Raw genomic sequence first — 18,981 nt, 5'->3', positions numbered from 1 at the left:
GCGATAGTACACAATACCAAAGGAGGCTTGAAAACGAAAGGGTCTTCGAGTTCCTTGCCGGCCTGAACCGAGAGCTTGACGACGTGAGGGGACGGATCCTTGGCCGGCGACCTCTTCCTTCAACCTGAGAGGTCTTCGCAGAGGTTAGGAGGGAGGAGAACAGGAAGCGTTTGATGCTAAGGCCCTAAAATGATCGTGTTGGGTTGGACCTCCCCGTACCCGTATCCGCCCAAAAAATAGATGGGCACGCTAGGCCAAAAGTTTCGACCCTTGTATCAAAAGGCCTAGGGGGACCTAGTCAATGACCACAAAAAGGTAAATTATGGTGTGAACATTGCTGAAAAATAGGGCATTTAAAAAATACCTGCTGGGAGATTCATGGAAAACCAGCAGATTGGAAGTTGAGACAATACCAAAAAAATCGTGGGTACCAAGCCAGCACTGACAGGTCAGCTAAAAGATTATAAGGAGAAAAATACCTCTTCAAGTAGTACATTCAGTCCTGAATAGTTGGATTAGCTGTATAAAATGATTTCATCAATTCAAACATCGAGTCAGTCTTCCTCTGGTTCCTTGGCTCACCGAGGTAATTATCTGTCAACTTTAAATACTACATCATGTTACAAATCTCCATAGATAATTGATTCAGGTGCATCTGATCATATGATTGTGTCTTATCAATGTTTTTCATCCTACTCACCATATGTCGTGAATTTGAGGGTAAAAATTGCAGATGGCTCTCTCTCACCAATTGCTAGAAAAGGAAGTATTCGCATATCTGATTCTATAACTTTAAAATTTGTCCTACATGATCCCAAGTTATCTTGCAACCTGTTATCCATCAGTCAGTTAAAAAAAGACTCAAATTGTTCTGCTAAATTTGTTTCCTCTCATTATGTTTTTCAGGACCTATTATCGGGGAAGACGATTGGCACTGCTAAAGCGTATAAGAGACTCTACTACTTTGAGGAGGCAAGCTTGAGTGAACTATGTAATACTACAATTTGTGATTCTGCATCTACTCCTAGAAATAGTGAACTTTTGTTATGGCATTCAAGGATGGGTCATCCCAATTTCCAATATTTAAAACGTTTGTTTCCTTCTATTTGTTCAAATAAAATGTCTTCTGAGTTTCAATGTGAAGTGTGTGAGCTTGCAAAACATCGTCGTACTTCTTTCCCATCATCCATATACAAATCATCTCACTCATTTACTATGTTTCACAGTGATGTATGGGGTCCCTCACATTCCCTCAATCGCACCAATACAAAATGGTTTGTTACCTTTATTGATGATCATACTCGTCTTTGTTGGCTCTACTTACTGAAAGACAAAATTGAAGTCTGCTCCATTTTCATCAGTTTTCATTCCATGATTCATACACAGTTCTAGACTCACATTCAAATTTTACATACTGATAATGGTACAGAATATTTTAATACTATTCTGCGAACTTATCTTCAAGAAAATGAGATTGTTCATTAGAGTTCTTGTGTAGATACCCCTCAACAAAATGGGGTTGTTGAATGAAAAAATAGACATATACTTGAAGTAGCCCGGGCATTAATTGATGGGGATCAACATGCCTTATATATCCCTTTTACTGATATGATGACACATGGACGACCTCCCGATCTCGACTCCTTTGCTGACATGGTGACACGTGGATGACCTCTAGATGTCCACTATTGTTTATATCTATTTTGCAGGAACACATGGGATTAATTGAAGATCATCTACTTCTTTGATGGAAGATTTTTTTTTATGTGAAGACTTTGCTATTGTGTTAATTTATATTTTTCGTGTATATGTTATTTCAAGATTACTAGGTGCTTGAAGACCATGCTTGAAGACCCAAGTGAAGTATTGAAGCAAAGTCCAACTCAAAACCCATGTGGCCCCCATATGGCTCCAACGGGTCCCACACGGTTTTGGCCTTCCTTTTGGAATGTGTTTAAATTTCAAATTTGAATTGTAATAATGCAAGACAACTAAGCTTGACTTGTGTGCTTATGAGTTGGAGTTCCTTGTTTTTTTTAGTAAGTATTAATTGTGTTAGGTTAATAGTTGTTAAAAGTTGTTGAGAGTTGTTGTTGAAAGTTATTGAGAGTTGTTGTTGAAAATTGTTGAGAGTTGTTGAGTTTTTAAAGCTTTGTCTCCTAAGCTATGCCTATAAATAACTTTCTTATTGTAAGAACATGAAGTTGAAGTTGAATATTGAAGAAGCATCTCTTTGCTTGAGCTTGTAAAGTTTGTTCCTTTCCTTGTGAGTGAGTAGTGTGAGGCTACGGCGTTCTCTCCGGAGATCAAGTGGTGAGAGACCACTAAACTATCCAACGACTTCATCAACCCCTCCTCCATCTAATACTCTCACCGCCCCCATCAACACCATACGGCCAGCACCTTCATACACCCACACGACGATTATCATCTACACTTCATTGCTGCGTTCATCTTGTGATTCAAAGCTTGTACGAAGGACCAACGGTGTGACCTAACTACGTGTGGAACAATGTCAAGTCATCCAAACCAATATCTTGGTAACTTCAATACTTGTGCTTGAATCTCTTGTTATATCTTGTGGACCCTTGCTAGTAGATTAAAATCACATTTTGAATAACCCATTCGATCCATAGATTGCAACATTGGTACTTGTTAGTTAAAATCAATTGTATGAATATTAATTTGCTAACATAGAACTTTTATTCTTGAATCTTTGAAATAACAACTTTTTAGCATATAACTTGATTCCTTTGTGAAAGAACCAATTGAGACTTAATTGCTGGATAAGTCATACACCTTTTCAAAATCCTTGAACATGTGAAATAAAACATGATTTATTGTGTTTATGTTCGAATAATTAAATTCTTAAATTAAAGTATTTAAGTGTATGTGCTTGTGCGAGGGTTGAATCGCAGGACATAGGTCGACCATTCCCGTCCTACATCATTAATGTTTACTACCAATATGAAACATTATTTTTTGGGCGATGTCATCTTAACAGCCACACATTTCATTAATCGAATGCCGAGTCGAGCACTTTCCTTTGTCACCCCTCTTTAGAAATTCCAGGAACACTTTCCTACCTCTCAACTCCCCTCCAGCCTCCCACTGAAAATCTTTGGTTGTACTGCTTTTGTTCATGTTCATTCACATCATCGCAATAAATTGGATCCTCGTGCCATTAAATGTGTCTTCCTTGGTTGTTCGCCTACCCAGAAAGGCTACAAATGCTATGATCCAGTCTCAAAACGACTGTTTGTTAGTCTTGATGTCACTTTCTTTGAAACCACTCCTTATTTCCCAAAACCCTCTCTTCAGGGGGAGAAATGGAGTGAAGATCAGTTCTTTGACCTCTTTACTACTGAATCTGTGTCATCTAAACCAGTACCACCTATTGAGCCTCCTGTCCCTTCATTCCCTCCTGTTACTTCATTCCCTGACCCATCTATTGAGTCTTCCATTGCATTACTTCATGACCTTCCAAACACAACAAAACACTTAACCTCAGGGGGAGACACAGGAGAGTAAAACAACACAAACATACTTGTTTACTCGAGAAAGTCGAAAACAAAGGATAGGGAGAATCTCATACCTGAGGCACCAATAGCGTTGGAACCAGTGATGGCTCCAAATAACCATGAGCCCATCCCTAATCCCGATTTGGTAATTGAGTCTTCTTCAAATAATCCTGCACCTGATGATATCAATTTACCAATTGCAATCAAAAAATAAACCAGGTCATGTACTCAATACCCTTGGTCTAAATGCATGTCTTATAAAAGCTTGTCTATAGGATATCGTGTGTTTGTCTCTAACCTTGAAAGGATGAAAATTCCAAAGAACATTCAAGAAGCTCTAGAAATATCTAAATGGAGAGAGGCAGTCATGAAAGAAATGCGAGCCTTAGAAAAAAAAAAAATGGAACTTGGGAGTTGACAAATCTACCAAAAGGGAAGAAGCCAGTGGGTTGTAAATGGGTCTTCACAGTGAAATATAAATCTGATGGAACGGTTGAAAGATATAAAGCCATACTTGTTGCAAAAGGTTTTACACAGACTTACGGCATTGATTATACGGAAACATTTGCACCAGTGGCAAACTTAAATACAATTCGGGTTCTCTTGTCCTTGGCAGCCAATTTAGATTGGCCACTACAACAACTTGATATTAAAAATGTTTTTTTAAATGGAGAATTAGAAGAGGAAGTATACATGACTATACCACCAGGATTTAGTAAACGGGTGAAGAAAACAGAGTGTGTAAACTCAAGAAATCCTTGTATGGCCTCAAATAATCTCCCAGAGTATGGTTCGACAGATTCGCAAAAATACTAAAGAATCAAGGTTATCGACAAGGGCAATCAGACCATACACTGTACTTCCAACGGTCTAAAAGAGGTAAGAGAACAATTCTAATAGTGTATGTTGATGATTTGATCCTTACCAGTGATGATATTGTAGAGATGGAGAGATTGAAGAAAGTTCTGGCTGCTGAATTTGAAGTTAAAGACTTGGGACAGATGCGTTATTTTTTGGACATGGAAGTGGCAAGAACGAAAAAGGGAATTAGTGTTTCTTTGCAAAAGTATGTTACTGACCTCCTAATTGAAACTGGCATGCTGGGATGCAAATCCAGTGAAACCCCGATGGAAGCAGTAAAGAGGGTTGAAGACTATGGAAAACCAGTAGAAAAGGAGAGGTATCAAAGATTGGTTGGCAAGCTAATCTACCTATTACATACTAGACCAGATATTGCATTTGCAGTCAGTGTAGTAAGTTAACACATGCATTCACCAAAAGAAGCCCACTTAGATGTTGTGTACAAGATCCTTAGATATCTCAAGGGATCCCCGGGAAGAGGACTCTTCTTTAAGAAATGTGAAAGCAAGGAAGTAGAGATCTTTACAGATGCACATTGGGCAAGATCAGTGGAAGATAGAAGGTCCACCACATGTTATTGTACATTCATCTGGTGATATCTAGTAACTTAGAGAAGCAAAAAACAGAATGTGGTGGCTCGTAGTAGTGTTGAAGCTGAATTTAGGGCAGTCACTCAAGGGATATGTGAAGGATTGTGGTTATGGAAACTCTTGGAAGAATTACAGGTCTCGGTGAACTTTCCTATCAAATTCTATAGTGACAATAAGGCAGCATCAGCATCTCTCTTAATCCAGTTCAACATGACAGGACTAAACATGTGGAAGTAGACAAACACTTCATCAAAGAGAAAATTGAAGAAAGAATTATCTGTATAACTCATGTACCTACCAAGGAACAAACTACAGATATTTTTACAAAAGGATTGGGACGACAGAGCTTTGATGATTTTATTAGCAAGTTAGATATGATTAATATTTATGATCCAGCTTGAGAGGGAGTGTTAAAATCTCAATCCCAAGTATCATTGTAAATAATACACAAATTAGGAAAGTGGGTAAATCTGGGAGATTTGATATTATTCAGTAAGAGAATTGTTTCCTTGTTTAGAATAGGTAATCGTATTATATATTGGGATGTACATATGAACAAATCAATGAAGAAAAGATTCATAGCTTCTGCTTACACTAGTGACAAGAAATACCAAATTAAATATGGGAGAACCACTTCACTCATATGATTATCGACATCCCTTCATCCTCAAAGGTCAGATTTGAGGCACTGTTAGCTCATGAGCTCAAGCTTCTTATTCATGCTAAGGTTTCTCAAATAATTAAAGGCCTTTCCCATTGGCCAAGAAGAGCATCCAGAAAAATCACAGAAATAAGGAACACACTTTATTTCACAACCCATCCCTTGACCTTCTCCATTAAGAATCTTTACATTTAATTTAGCTTGGGAGTGCATGAAAGACAAGAACCCAATTGTTTGGGTTCTTGTCTAATAACCCAGGCCTGCTATTATTTATTGCTGGCAGTAAGGAAAAAGCATTCTACCCTCGGCAGAATTAAGATTTGGAGGGGTTTAGCCTCTATAGGTGCCTTTTCCATAGACTGCGGAAAGGGAACAAAGATCACTTGTTTTTTAGCTGATCAGCAACCAGAGAAGTCTTTGAGAAAGTCTGCAATCCTGTAACTTCGCAGACTATTCACCAACTTGGATGACAATCAAATTTGGCTATCTATCATCTGTACAAGGGTACAGGCAGCTTCTTTCTATACATTTGGTAGGCAAAGGAATAATGCTATACTTCATAATACCACAATCAGTATTGAAGGAATCATTAATTCCATCTTGCATGATGTTAAAGAAAGTGTTTTGGAATTAATAAGCATAATGGGTATCCCCACCCCCGGGTTAATTTTTTTTTTTTACCATTTTTTTTTACCATTTCAATGCCAATTTTATGGCAACACATTTGCTTGTTTTCCTTTTTTACGAGAGATGGTTGACTAGTAAAAAGGAGCAAAGTTCAAGTTCAATTACATATAAATATCAAGGAGAAGATCAGCGTTGCATTGGACAAGACATCGTTTTAACAATCCTAAAAAGAAGTAATTGCCTTATTTTACATTACAAATATGAGAAGTTAGATCTCAATCAGGCTGCTTCCACAAGTGCCATCTGCCACTGTGGTACCCACACCAACCACATTCTCCTCAGTTTAACAAGATGGAAGAGGGATCAATAAGTCACCAGTAGGTAACAAATAACAAATCAAAGCAAGCACAAAATTTACCATATGGCCAACCTAAACTTACATATGAGATAGGGAAAGAAAATGCCCAAAAGAGACTCAACACTTAAATTTTTATTTCTTGTTTGTGTCTATTTTCCTCTTGTTTTCTTTTAATTGTCTGAGAATAGTTGTCCTGACTGTCAAGCTGTAAAACTTGATTAAATCTCATGGGGCTATAAGAAATGACTCTTGATGAGAAAAAGAACTGATTTCATTTTTAATTTTTCTACTAACAATACAAAAGAATGTATATATATACATTTAGCTTAACAAACAAATTTGAATCTGGTGAAGCAATAAAGAAAACTAATTAACTAACTAAAACAAAATTAGTTTGCCGTTGAACTGCTGCTGCACCAGATATAATTCTGTTGCTGCTGCTACTGTTAAGCTGAAGCTCTGCTGTTGCTGTTAAACTTAGGCTGATTTTTATACTCCCCCTCAAGATGGATTGATAAAGAACAAATGTTAATCAGTCCCATCTTGGATAACAATTCTAAAATTGTTTGTAACCCAATGCCTTGGTTAATAAATCTGCCAATTGACAATGAGTTCTCACATGATTTAGTTTGATTACTTTAGCCAAGACCTTGTCCCTTACAATGTGACAATCAACCTCTATATGTTTGGTCCTTTCATGAAAAACTGGATTGGATCCTATATGCAAGGCTGATTGACTATCACAAAACAATATTGCTTCTCTATCATGTTTAATCTGCAAATCTTTTAGCAAATAAAGAATCCACACAATTTCACAAGTTGCTACAGCCATAGCTCTATACTCTGCCTCAGCTGAAGATCTTGACACAGTAGCTTGTTTCTTTGATTTCCAAGAGATCAATGAATTACCAAGGAAAATACAAAACCCTGTAACCGATCGTCTTGTGTCTGAGCATGATGCCCAATCTGCATCACTGAATCCTTTGACATGTAGTTCTGATTTTGCAGTAAAAAATACTCCTTTCCCTGGTTCATTTTTTATGTAATGAAGTACCTTAAGAGCAGCTGCATAATGAGGCTTTCTAGGTTGTGCCATGAATTGACTGAGCTTATGAACAGCAAATGTAATGTCAGGCCTAGTAATAGTTAAGTATAACAATCTGCCAACCAATCTTCTATATTGACTTGGATCATTCAGCACATCACCTTCATGTTTGCTAAGTTTTAAAGTAGGATCCATTGGAACTTTTGCAGGTTTGCATCCTAGTAAGCCAACATCTTCCAAAATTTCTAGAGCATACTTCCTTTGATACAAGAAAATGCCCTTAGCTGTTCTTGCTACCTCCAAACCAAGAAAATATCGCAAACTCCCTAAATCTTTCAACTTGAACTTCTGATCTAACAGTATTTTAAAATCTTCAACTCCCTTTTGATCATTGCTTGCTATGAGAACATCATCAACATACACTAGCAACACAATAAATGAATCTCCTTGTTGCCTAGTGAATAAAGAATAATCAGCCTTGGATTGAACAAAGCCAAGATCAATTAAGGCATTTGAAAACTTAGAAAACCACATTCTAGAAGCCTGTTTAAGCCCATAGAGTGATTTATTTAGCTTACAAACCAAGTGAGTTTGCTGCTCCCCCTGGCTGTGAACAACCTGCTCCCTCTGGCTGTGAACAATCTGATATTGCTCCCCCTTGCTGTGAAAACCTGGTGGAAAAGACATATAAACTTCTTCATTCAAATCTCCATGAAGGAATGCATTGTTGACATCAAGTTGGCTGAGAAACCAGCCTTTCACAGCAGCCACAGCAAGTAGAGTTTTGATAGATACCATCTTAGCAACTGGGGAGAAAGTGTCAAGATAATCGAGTCCCTCCTTTTGGGTAAAACCCTTGGCAACCAGCCTGGCTTTGTACCTCTCAACTGAACCATCTGAATTGTATTTCACTTTATATACCCATTTACAACCAATGGGTTTCTTACCTGGTGGCAAAGAAGTTATGGTCCAAGTATTATTAGCTTCCAAAGCTGAAATCTCAGCATCCATGGCTGCCTGCCACTTAGGATTACCAGCAGCTTGATGATAAAAGATAGGTTCAGAAATGGAAGAGATGGCACAACAAAAAAATTTATATGAAGGAGACAAATTATTGTAAGACAAATAAGACTGAATGGGATGAGAAGTACATGAATCATGTAAGAAATATTTTGAAGTAGAGGCTGATTGAGCTTGATTACAATGATAAGCCTTAAGATAAGATGGTGGTTTAGAATGCCTGGTAGATCGTCTAAGAACAATAGGCTGGTTAGATGTATTAGAAACACCATTTATATCAGGAAAATCATGAATATTATCATCAGGGTCTTGATGAATGGAAACAATGGTGTCATTAAAAAGAGGTAAAAGAGGAGAAGAAACAACTGGAGATTCAGAATAGGTAATGGAAGGAAAAATAGGTAAAGGAATGAGATTATCACATGTAAAAGAATCATTTGAAGCAAATGGAAAACTTGACTCATGAAAGACAACATCCCGAGATAAAAAAAATGTATGAGAATCAAGATCAAAGAGTTTATAACCCTTGACATTGAAGGGATATCCCAGAAAAACACACTTTCTGGCTCTAGGAGTAAACTTATGTTATGAGGACTGAGATTGGTAGCATAACACAAACAACCGAAAATCCTAAGATGTGAATAAGAAGGAGGTTTGTGAAATAGAAGTTCAAAAGGTGTTTTATGATTAAAAAAGGAGATGGAAGTCTATTTATTAAATAGACTGCAGTGAGGACACAATCACCCCAAAAAGAAAGAGGAACATTGGACTGAATTTGTAATGCTCTAGCAGTAGCAAGTATGTGTTGATGCTTTCTTTCTACAACTGAATTTTGTTGTGGAGTGTAAGCACAACTCAGTTGATGAATAATTCCTTTGGAGCTGTAAAATTATTAAAACAAAATTCTGGGGCATTATCTGTTCTGATGGATTTAATCTTAGTATCAAATTGAGTAAGAATCATGTGATAGAAAGATTCAATGAGTGATCTGACTTCAGATTTATTTTTGAGTAAGAAGACCCAAGTTGCTCTAGAAGCATCATCAACAATAGTAAGAAATATCTATGACCATTAGAGGTTGAAACAGAAAAAGGACCCCAAACATCCATATGAACAAGATCAAAAGGATAAGCACATTTATTGTTATTGAAAGGAAAAGGAATTCTCTTCTGTTTTGCCAAAGGACACACAGTACAAGTTTTATTACAACAGTTCTTAAGAAAAGGTAAAACACTGCTTAAAGAATGAATTTTTACATCAGAAGGATGTCCAAGTCTTGAATGCCAAAGTGAAAATACATTCGAAGAAAGAGAAGAAGAACAAGCAGCAGAGAAAGCCTTAAGATTCTGCTTAGGAAAAAATGCAGTGGCTTGAGAGAGACTCGAAGCTGTAGTAAGTACAAACCATCATGCATTTTGCCCATTCCAATCGTGTTCCCAACATGTAAGGTCCTGTAGAAAACAGAATTGTGACAGAAAAACAAAACATATGGGTTGAGATTTGGTTAATGCACTAACTGATAAAAGATTAAATCAAAAGAAGGTACACAAAGAACATTGTGAAGAATTATGTGGGAAGAAAGTTGAATGTTGCCAATATGTGTAACAATAGCTGCTTCTCCATTAGGCATCTTCACCGTAGTATGTGAGACCTCAGTATAAGAAGTTAATAATTGAATGGAACACACTATATGATCACTTGCACCAGTGTCAATAACCCATGTATGAAAATCATATGCTTTTCTGTTAACAGCTTTTGCAGAAAAAAACAGAATGCTTGCAATTACCTGCAACAACATTTGATGGACCAGTCACAGCATTAGCAGCATGGAATTCTGAATTTTTAGGCAATTGTGAAGAAGAACAAGAACCAATTAGTGTCAAAAGTTGTTGATATTGATCATGAGTGAAAGCTGGAGCTTGAGAAACAAATTGAGATGAAGCAGAATCATTAAATCCATTAGAATTATTCCTTTGAACGAAGTCAATATTAGATGAAACTTGATGAGCAGTGGCATATTTGTTGTTCTTGAACTTGAAACCTGGTGGAAAACCATGCAGCTTATAGCATTTGTCGATGGTATGACCTAACTTTCCACAGTGAGTGCATAAGGGTCTTTCTTTGCCTTTAAAATTGGGTTCCGAAATTTTGGTTGCCAGAGCAGTAGATTCAACTCTAACAACATTATGTACAGACCTCTGCATTTCTTCTTGAATAAACAAAGAATGCACCTTATTAACAGAAGGCAAAGGATCCATTAATAAAATTTGAGTTCTTACTTGAGAAAAAATATCATTCACTCCCATGAGAAATTTCATAGTGGACTCCTTAGCTTGAAGATTCTGTAAGTTTTGATTAATTCCACACACACACTGACCACAAGTACACTGAGGAAATGGGTTCAAATTCTGCAATTGATCCCACAAAATCTTGAGCTGAGTGAAATATTCAGTGAGTGACATCTCTCCCTGATGAATCTCAGCAATCTGCTTCTGGATATTGAAGATCTTGGTCCCATTTCCTTGACTGAAAGTGTCTCGAAGATCAATCCAGATTTCTAAAGCAGTATCTCTATATATAATACTACCTTGAAGCTTTGGTGAAACAGAATTAATGATCCATGTACTTACCATATTATCAGCACGAACCCATGCTTGAATAGCATTTGGAGAATTCACCAATGGTGAAGAAATGGTTAATGATCCATCAATAAATCCTAACTTGTTTTTGGCAATTAGAGATTTCTTTACTGATCTTGCCCAGGCAGGATAATTTTCTTCCCCAATCAATGGTTGAGAAGTAAGAATTGCTCCAGGATTTTCGCTAGGATGCAAGAACAGAGGATCACCAATATTATATGAATCTTGCAAAGAAGATGAAGCCTCTGTGTTGGAAGTATTGGCTGCTGTTTCCACCATTGAAGAAGCTTGTAGAACACAGTAACTGAAGAAGAAGAACTCGAAAAAGAGAACAATGAAGAACAAGAGGCTCTGATACCATATAAGAAATGACTCTTGATGAGAAAAAGAACTGATTTCATTTTTAATTTTTCTACTAACAATACAAAAGAATGTATATATATACATTTAGCTTAACAAACAAATTTGAATCTGGTGAAGCAATAAAGAAAACTAATTAACTAACTAAAACAAAATTAGTTTGCCGTTGAACTGCTGCTGCACCAGATATAATTCTGTTGCTGCTGCTACTGTTAAGCTGAAGCTCTGCTGTTGCTGTTAAACTTAGGCTGATTTTTATAGGGGCAAACCAAGTCATAGGCCGCTGACATTATAATACTAGATGATACTGTTTCGTTTCAGTCCCTCTTGTCATTATATACTTCATTGCATGCTAACTAACATTTCATTTTAGTTTCCATTCTCATTTGTACTCGTATATGAACTAAATATCAGGACTGACCAGAGGCGGGCAAGAAATGCAAAGAGTGCTAGTTTTCTTCTTTACAGAAAAAGCACAACCCAGACGTGCCTGGAATCAGTCCTAACTAGTAGTAAACATACAACATCATTCAAAATTCTGGAGACTAAAATGAAAGAAAGGCTAGTAATATAATGACACCGCCCAGCTATCTGGGCTGCACCACATGTTTTAATCGACTCTTACAACTTAACAATCAGAGCAACCAACTCCCCCAATGACATTGAGGGGGGAACAGCAAAAGAAAAAAAAAAGAAACTAAAATTCCAAACATTATCACAACTCTTTATGGGTATTTCCTTTCCCTACCATCTTTTACTCTATTTTTGGTTCTATTCACAAGCCAATTTAGTGTCAAAGCTGCTCAAGCAGATTGCAAAAGCTTGAAATGCGGAGAGGGGATATCGATAATCCATGGTGAACATGTCTTTGCCAACCTTTCCAAACTGCAATATAATCTTGTCATGCTCTGGAGGTGGCGGCTGAGAAAGTGCTGGTGCAGTGGAGGGCCGTGTGGCAGTTGGTGCACCGGTTGAGGGCTGTATGGCAGCAATCAATTGAAAGTTCTTTACAGACGCAACAGTTACACGCCCTCTGAAATTTAGGCACCAACATTGTAATTGCTCATGCCATCTGGGAGCTTTGTTTTTGAGAATCAATGGTCTCAACTTGCCATCCTCGTCCTCGTCACAAGGGCCGGTGGGTTCAGAAAATCGCGAGCTGCTGAACTCAACAGAGTGGTCCAGAGACTTCGAGAAAGAAATGCTCCGGAAAGAGTCCTCAAGAGAGCGGGATAGGAGCTCCGGTTGGCCAGGGATGGTGCCACCTGCATCAAGCGCTGAAGCAGGGATTGAGTGCATAGTGCAGTGCATCCTTCTTGGACCCCTCGTCCCCAACACATTTAGTTCATATGCAATCTGAGCTATGTTGTAGCTTCCAGTTGGTACCTTTGGCGAGACTTTTTTGGAATAAAACCTGCGACTAGAGCGACCAGGAGGGGAAATATGGGCACAGGTGTATGGAGGCTGTGTGTCGTATATTATAAATTTGGTGCCGAGGAAATTTGATCTGAAAAGTAAAATAAGACTATTTAGTGAGGTTGACGAGAGATGTGTGTTAATAGAAAATCACAAACCAAAAACAGGGCACAAACTATGTTGCAAACAGGAGGAATATGAAACAGGAAATCAAAAAATTCCCTTTATTGGCTTCAATAATAAACAAAGAAATAGAAAACAACATGAGTTTTTAACCCCCCATCCATATCTTTAGCTCTCCTCACCACCCCTCTTACTCTTTAAAAAAAAAAAGAAAAAACTAAAAGTCAGGACAAAAACAAAAAGAAAACCAGCTTGAAGAGCGCAGTAAATGAAAAATGCAGACTTCTGAATGTCAAAACTCAAAATTCCCAGGGTTAGCCTATTTTTCAGGAGTGTAAGAAAGTTAAATAACTTCCCATTACCCTCTCTTATGAAAGAAGGCATCATGCATCTCTGAAGAAGTAAATCTTCTATTAACTCGGGATTTCAGTAAAGTCAAATTACTCTCGAATGCCAATGCCTTATCCTATGCTGTCTAAGAAAAAGAAAAAAACCCAAAGGAGGAAAGGATGATGCATCTCTTGTGAAACAATCAACTATGCAGACTTAGCATGGGGCTGTACCAACATCCAATCATTCCAAATTTATCTATTCTGCATCAAAGCATTTGCTTTTTTTAAATAATAAATCTTCTTTTGACAATCTCCACAACAATTTATAAGGAACTGCTGCGGATCCCAATCACAGTCAGTGTGCCAGCCATCAAAAGTGTGGGTCCTTCCCTACAATTTGTGGCCAGGACACATGCTGATTGTCAGCATCCCAAATTCAGGAACCCTAGCATTTTTTATATTCATATTATGAAGAGTGCTACTTAACTTCATATTACTTGGGCACACTCATACCAGAAAAGGTTTCAATTAACAAGTATTAGCACGTAAATATAAGTGTTGAACGCGTATCGATATCACTTCTTACCTCAGCTTTCCAATATAAGTGCTGCTTGATCTTGAAATATTATCAGCATCCATAGAGATGACATACTCTGTGCAAGTAGTTCGCCTAGTCCTCTTCGCAGAAAGAAGAAACTTGCCATTTTCAACTAGTAAAGCTGCAAAATTGGAATCAAAAAGTAAAACATGGTCTTGCCACAACAAAAAATATATATTGAAATCGAACATTAAAAATGTTAAGATCAATCTTTTGAAACTTAGGCCTATCAAACCACAGAAGGGACCAATTTGACCCAACAACCAGCTGCAGGGAAAAAGTGGATGTATTGTCATGACAGAAAAGAATTAAAACAAGGTTTTTTTTCCTGAATGATTTGATTATAACAACCTAATGAATAAACTAAACAAGGAGAGAGACTTGAAATATAATATATGTTAGATATAGAATAGATCGTTAAAACCTAACTTGATTCGTTCACAAACAGCATTAATTGCAACTTGGGAACTTGCAGACACGACTAGTTTTAGTCCATACAGCCTATCAAATCTAGGTCAGTTGACAAAATCAAAAGCTGCACAATAATCCATTATCTGGTTAGCTTCTACTTGCTGCGCAGAATGCTGTGACTAAATTATAAAATTAAGTCAAAGAAATGAAATTCAACAGCCATGGCAAAGAATATGAGGCCCTTAATATCTCTCTGGAAAATATGGCGATAATATTCCCTTAACATCTCTGAAAAAAAAGGCGATGAACATTTCAAGTGTCCTACTTTTAAATATATGACTAAAATTAAAACAATATGTGATTGGATCATGAAGACTTGGAAAAGTTTCTCTACCCAAAGTTTAAACAGGAGGTTAAAATCTGACTAAAACTTCCCTCTGCCACTTGGTGCTCAATTTATTGCTTGACATTGATTATAACTAACACAAAACTTGACCAAAGGTATCAAACATTTGCACTGTCACCTCTGCAGCTAGCCAGATATGTGTTATGTGCGTATACATGCACAGGCATGTAAGTTAATTATTATACATTTGTCATAATTCAATAAATATTTTAAATCATTATATGCTCTTGATACCAGCATTTCAGCTCTGAACCGGTTGTATGTGGAAAGAGCTGGCTAATTTACCTACTGGGACTTCAATTAAGGCATGGTGGTGGTTGTTGCAATAAGGATCCAAACAAGGCGGCTGGGCATCTCATTGGAACCAAACTAGCATAACAATCCAATTCTAAATGGTCGAACGTTAAGTTTTCTTTTATATCAATGAATGTGAACCTACCAGCTACAAAGTCACTAGGCAGAAATAATGCTTACCAGGGCTTAGGCACAGAAAAAGGTGGTACGTTAAATTGGATTTATCCCTCTTAATGAAGCATTGAATGGTTCCTTCACGTGGTCCAGGCTGCAAAAATACAGAGTTCAGTATTTTTGAAACCCTACTATCATAAGATATGATATTGTTTTAATGAATTGTAACAACTCCATGAGTACTACAGCACATATATAATTAAGGGTAACTTTAAATCCAGACAAGAAATTTAAAAAAAAAAAAAATGGAGTATAACAAATAAGCCCAATGAAAGAACTATTGAAGATGCTACCTGCTTGAGAGACAAAGGAAAAGTAAGCTTTCCACAGAATTCTGGACTTTTAACAATTTCTTTGCACATAATCCTCCATGACCTGCATACTGCGGCACATGCAACAACATGCTTTCGAGCAGGCCATGTACTCTCGCTCTCCTCCAACCTTTTGATTACATCAGAAAGTAGCTCCTGTGGGAGGCTAGCCCAACAACTGTTCTGGATTACCAGAGGCTGATCATGCAAATCATGAAATGAACCATGAGACTTTCCCCTATGATGGCCAGACAGCCTGACATCAAAACTCCGTCTCGATAAGCTCCCGAAACCATCCCTTACATCACGAACTATGCTACGGAACGACATTTAACCGAGTATATTGTTCAATCAGTTCCAGAAGTATGATAATTTTCTTTCTTCTCCAGAAAAATCTTTCAATAAATCATAATCAGCTTCTGAAGTAAATATGGCTGCAAACAGATAAAAGGTCACTTAGGTTCCCGCCACAATGCCTAAGAACATAAGAGCGGAAACAAAACATGGAAAGCAACAAAAGGAAAAGGCAAAGGCAAAGCAAAAAAAACAAATAATAAAAGAGAAAAGCAGGAAAAAGAAAAGTTCACATGAACCTCCAAGTAGCCTAAATTACCAAACTTTTGTTAGGAGAACTACTTTAGGCTACTAACCTTATTTTCAACAACCTCATTAAGCAAACATATCATAATTCCCTGGTACATAAAATTCAAGTAAAATCTTAGCGCTGGCAAAAGCTTCCAACAAATTTCTTAAGAAATCCCAACTCAACAAAGCCCCAAACAATCATAAATCTTGGATAAACAGTTTTTATGCTCGATACCACACGACTCCTTTCTGCACCCAGGCGTCCTCCAAACGGTAATAGAATACTATTGAGAAATGGTTGCACGCATGGGTAAAAGAAAACACACATCCAGCTAAAGAAGAGACCCAATCTACACACATCAAAATAATAAAAAATAAAAAAAGAAATCCAGCATGATAATCAGGTTAACCAAAATCTCAAATTTTGAAGGAAGCCATAACAAAGAGGTAAAACATAAACCGTTTATTTTGCTTTTCCACCTGAAAATATAGATCATCTTCATTTTTTTAGTTCTATTATTTTCAGATTGTTACTCGGAGATAGATTTACATAATCCCATCATGTGCAGTTGCTGCATCTTAATTCTTAGCAACTCATGGAAGAAGAAAGCATAACATGTCGGTCAAACGTACAATAAGGGCGTGAGAGTACACCTGCTAACATCAGGCATCCAGCAAGAAAGCCATCGCCCTGCAAGTCTCCATATCTTCAACACAAAGCCATTAGAGATCTGCAAAATAGATTTATAAGGGTCAAAAACTTCTTCAGGGTTTCCCTTAAAACCCAAAATAAGACGAGACGAAGCAAAACAAAGCAGACACAAGCTATTGTGAGAAAAAGAAGAAAGCTCAAAAAAAGAAAATCTGGAAGTCCAGAGAAGGATTTCAGAGACCCAGATAAGTAACTCAAAATCCCGTTCCTCCGCATTTTCCCCCAAAACTCAACGAGAGAACTTCATGTTCCAGTAAAATCTTCACAAGAGAAAAGCCATATACTACAGAAAGAAAGTAAAGATCTAAAGAGAAGAAACTAAGATCCGGGATCTGTACCTCGGGCACTAACAGCTGCAGAAACAATGAGGAGGAAGAAAATATTGCAGAGTCAAAGACCTTACACACCAGGGGAAGCAAAAGGAAGTCAGGTCAGACATGCAGCACAGCTCTGTTTCTCTCTCTCTCCGGACCCCAAGTCGACATTAAATCCAGTTCATAAACCAGACAAAATGTAAATGCCCATGTATTTTCTGAAATTTTTTATGGGAAGACAACTTTATTTTGTAGATGACGAGTATCATTGTAATTGCCACTGTGCGAACATCACCAAAGCCTCAGCGACCGAATGGCGTTGACTTTGTGCCCTCCTCTTATTTTTCTTATTTTTGTTTTTTCTTTTTCTCTCACAGCAGAGGAAATGAGATCAACGGATTCTTTTCTCATGTGACTTGATTCGTCCCATTGATACCAGCTTAGTACCATTAATTGTCATCTACTGATTAATAGAGAAGATTTTTTAAAAAAGAGAATTCATTTTGTTTATGTCATGTTGACTTCTCCACAGTTACAAAATGAAAATATTATATTTGAATTTCAAATTGAGTTTAAAAATATATAAAATAAAAAATAAACTATTTTCAATTGTGTAACCTGTGCATGAGCTTTCAATATATTAAAAAATTTGTTTATGTGGTGACTTGTAGTCTAGCAATGATTTTTTTATTCTTCTTTCCTTTTTTATTTTGATCAACATTAAACCATTTATATTATGATAATTTATCATTTAGAGTTTAGTTGTGAATCTAATAAGTACAATGCATCAACCCTCAATTTCATAAAATAAATATATTGTTGTTGTCATTCAAATAATTTATTTGTAAATGTGAGAAATTATTATCCTTGAAAGAAAATATTATTTATTGTTAGGAATTCCCATACCTATAACGTGTTTTAGGAGTCTTAGTTTAGAATTTTATTGAGACACTCAATAAAATTATTTATTTAGTGTTGTATTTCGGTCAAAGAAATGGTTAAATTATATCTTAAATAGCATTGTTAAGAGTGTCCTACAGAAAATAATTTAGTACAGATTAGATATAGGACTTAACTATGACTTGAAGAAGTCTAGATGAGCCAAGATGGTTATGCGACATGGTAGAAGTCAATATGCCCAAATAGGTCGCGTCAGACCTATTTGCACATATGACCACCCATAAAAATACTAGAGACAATCACCAACCAAAAGTCATGCCACCTAAATAATTCGAGCATAGCACCCCACTCGACATGGCTAATACACCTTAATAAAGGACACTGTAAATTTTAGGAATAATTATTCCTACAATGATGATTCAAATCGTCTCAAAATAGTCTCGTGATCAAGGGACATCGAAAACTTAGAAGGGACTCCAAGATCAAGGAAAAACTCTTACGCTATATTTGAGAGCATAGATTTCAAATCTTAGATTTAGATTTGAACAGATATAGACAAAATTTAATACTATTTTATATTACATTCTGTCCAAATTCGCACAAATCTAAATCCAAAAACTCTTTCAAACGTAGACTTAAGGAAAAAGGTACAAAAACCCTGTTAAGGCCCTACCTACTCTTGCAATTTTTTTTTTAAAGTAACGTATTTTTTAAACTTGTGTT

The 18,981-nt window shown here is 36.9% G+C and overlaps 1 protein-coding gene across 10 annotated transcripts; it reads right to left on the bottom strand.

Annotated features, from left to right (window-relative positions):
• Positions 1-12,233: 12,233 nt before the first annotated feature.
• LOC131163939 (tubby-like F-box protein 8) lies at positions 12,234-17,781 on the bottom strand. Of its 10 annotated transcripts, none has more exons than XM_058120795.1 (8): positions 17,383-17,611; positions 16,966-17,063; positions 16,568-16,682; positions 16,398-16,439; positions 15,730-16,181; positions 15,443-15,530; positions 14,140-14,272; positions 12,234-13,189 (listed from the first exon to the last, which is right to left on the bottom strand). In XM_058120795.1, exons 5-8 carry the CDS (start codon positions 16,075-16,077, stop codon positions 12,454-12,456), a joined length of 1,305 nt encoding a protein of 434 aa, XP_057976778.1. In that variant the 5' UTR covers positions 16,078-16,181; positions 16,398-16,439; positions 16,568-16,682; positions 16,966-17,063; positions 17,383-17,611; the 3' UTR covers positions 12,234-12,453. The 10 variants fall into 10 exon arrangements, with proteins under 10 accessions (XP_057976778.1, XP_057976776.1, XP_057976779.1 ...); XM_058120793.1 differs by having other exon boundaries at positions 16,987-17,063; XM_058120796.1 differs by having other exon boundaries at positions 16,398-16,682; positions 16,987-17,063; positions 17,226-17,611.
• Between the last annotated feature and the right edge of the window lie 1,200 nt (positions 17,782-18,981).

Source organism: Malania oleifera, chromosome 9, assembly GCF_029873635.1.
Source record: "Malania oleifera isolate guangnan ecotype guangnan chromosome 9, ASM2987363v1, whole genome shotgun sequence".
NCBI lineage: Eukaryota > Viridiplantae > Streptophyta > Magnoliopsida > Santalales > Ximeniaceae > Malania > Malania oleifera.
Note: the sequence above shows the minus strand (reverse complement) of the source record. Positions and strands in the feature narration are given on the sequence as shown.

What these genes read in the sequence shown, in the direction of transcription:
- LOC131163939 (XM_058120789.1), bottom strand. Translation starts at nt 16,077, where the DNA reads ATGTCGTTCCGTAGCATAGTTCGTGATGTAAGGGATGGTTTCGGGAGC. An exon ending in TTCCTTTGTCTCTCAAGCAG is followed by an intron (nt 15,531 to 15,729) that starts GTAGCATCTTCA and finishes GTATTTTTGCAG; the next exon opens with CCTGGACCACGTGAAGGAAC. An exon ending in ACTTATATTGGAAAGCTGAG is followed by an intron (nt 13,190 to 14,139) that starts GTAAGAAGTGAT and finishes TTTACTTTTCAG; the next exon opens with ATCAAATTTCCTCGGCACCA.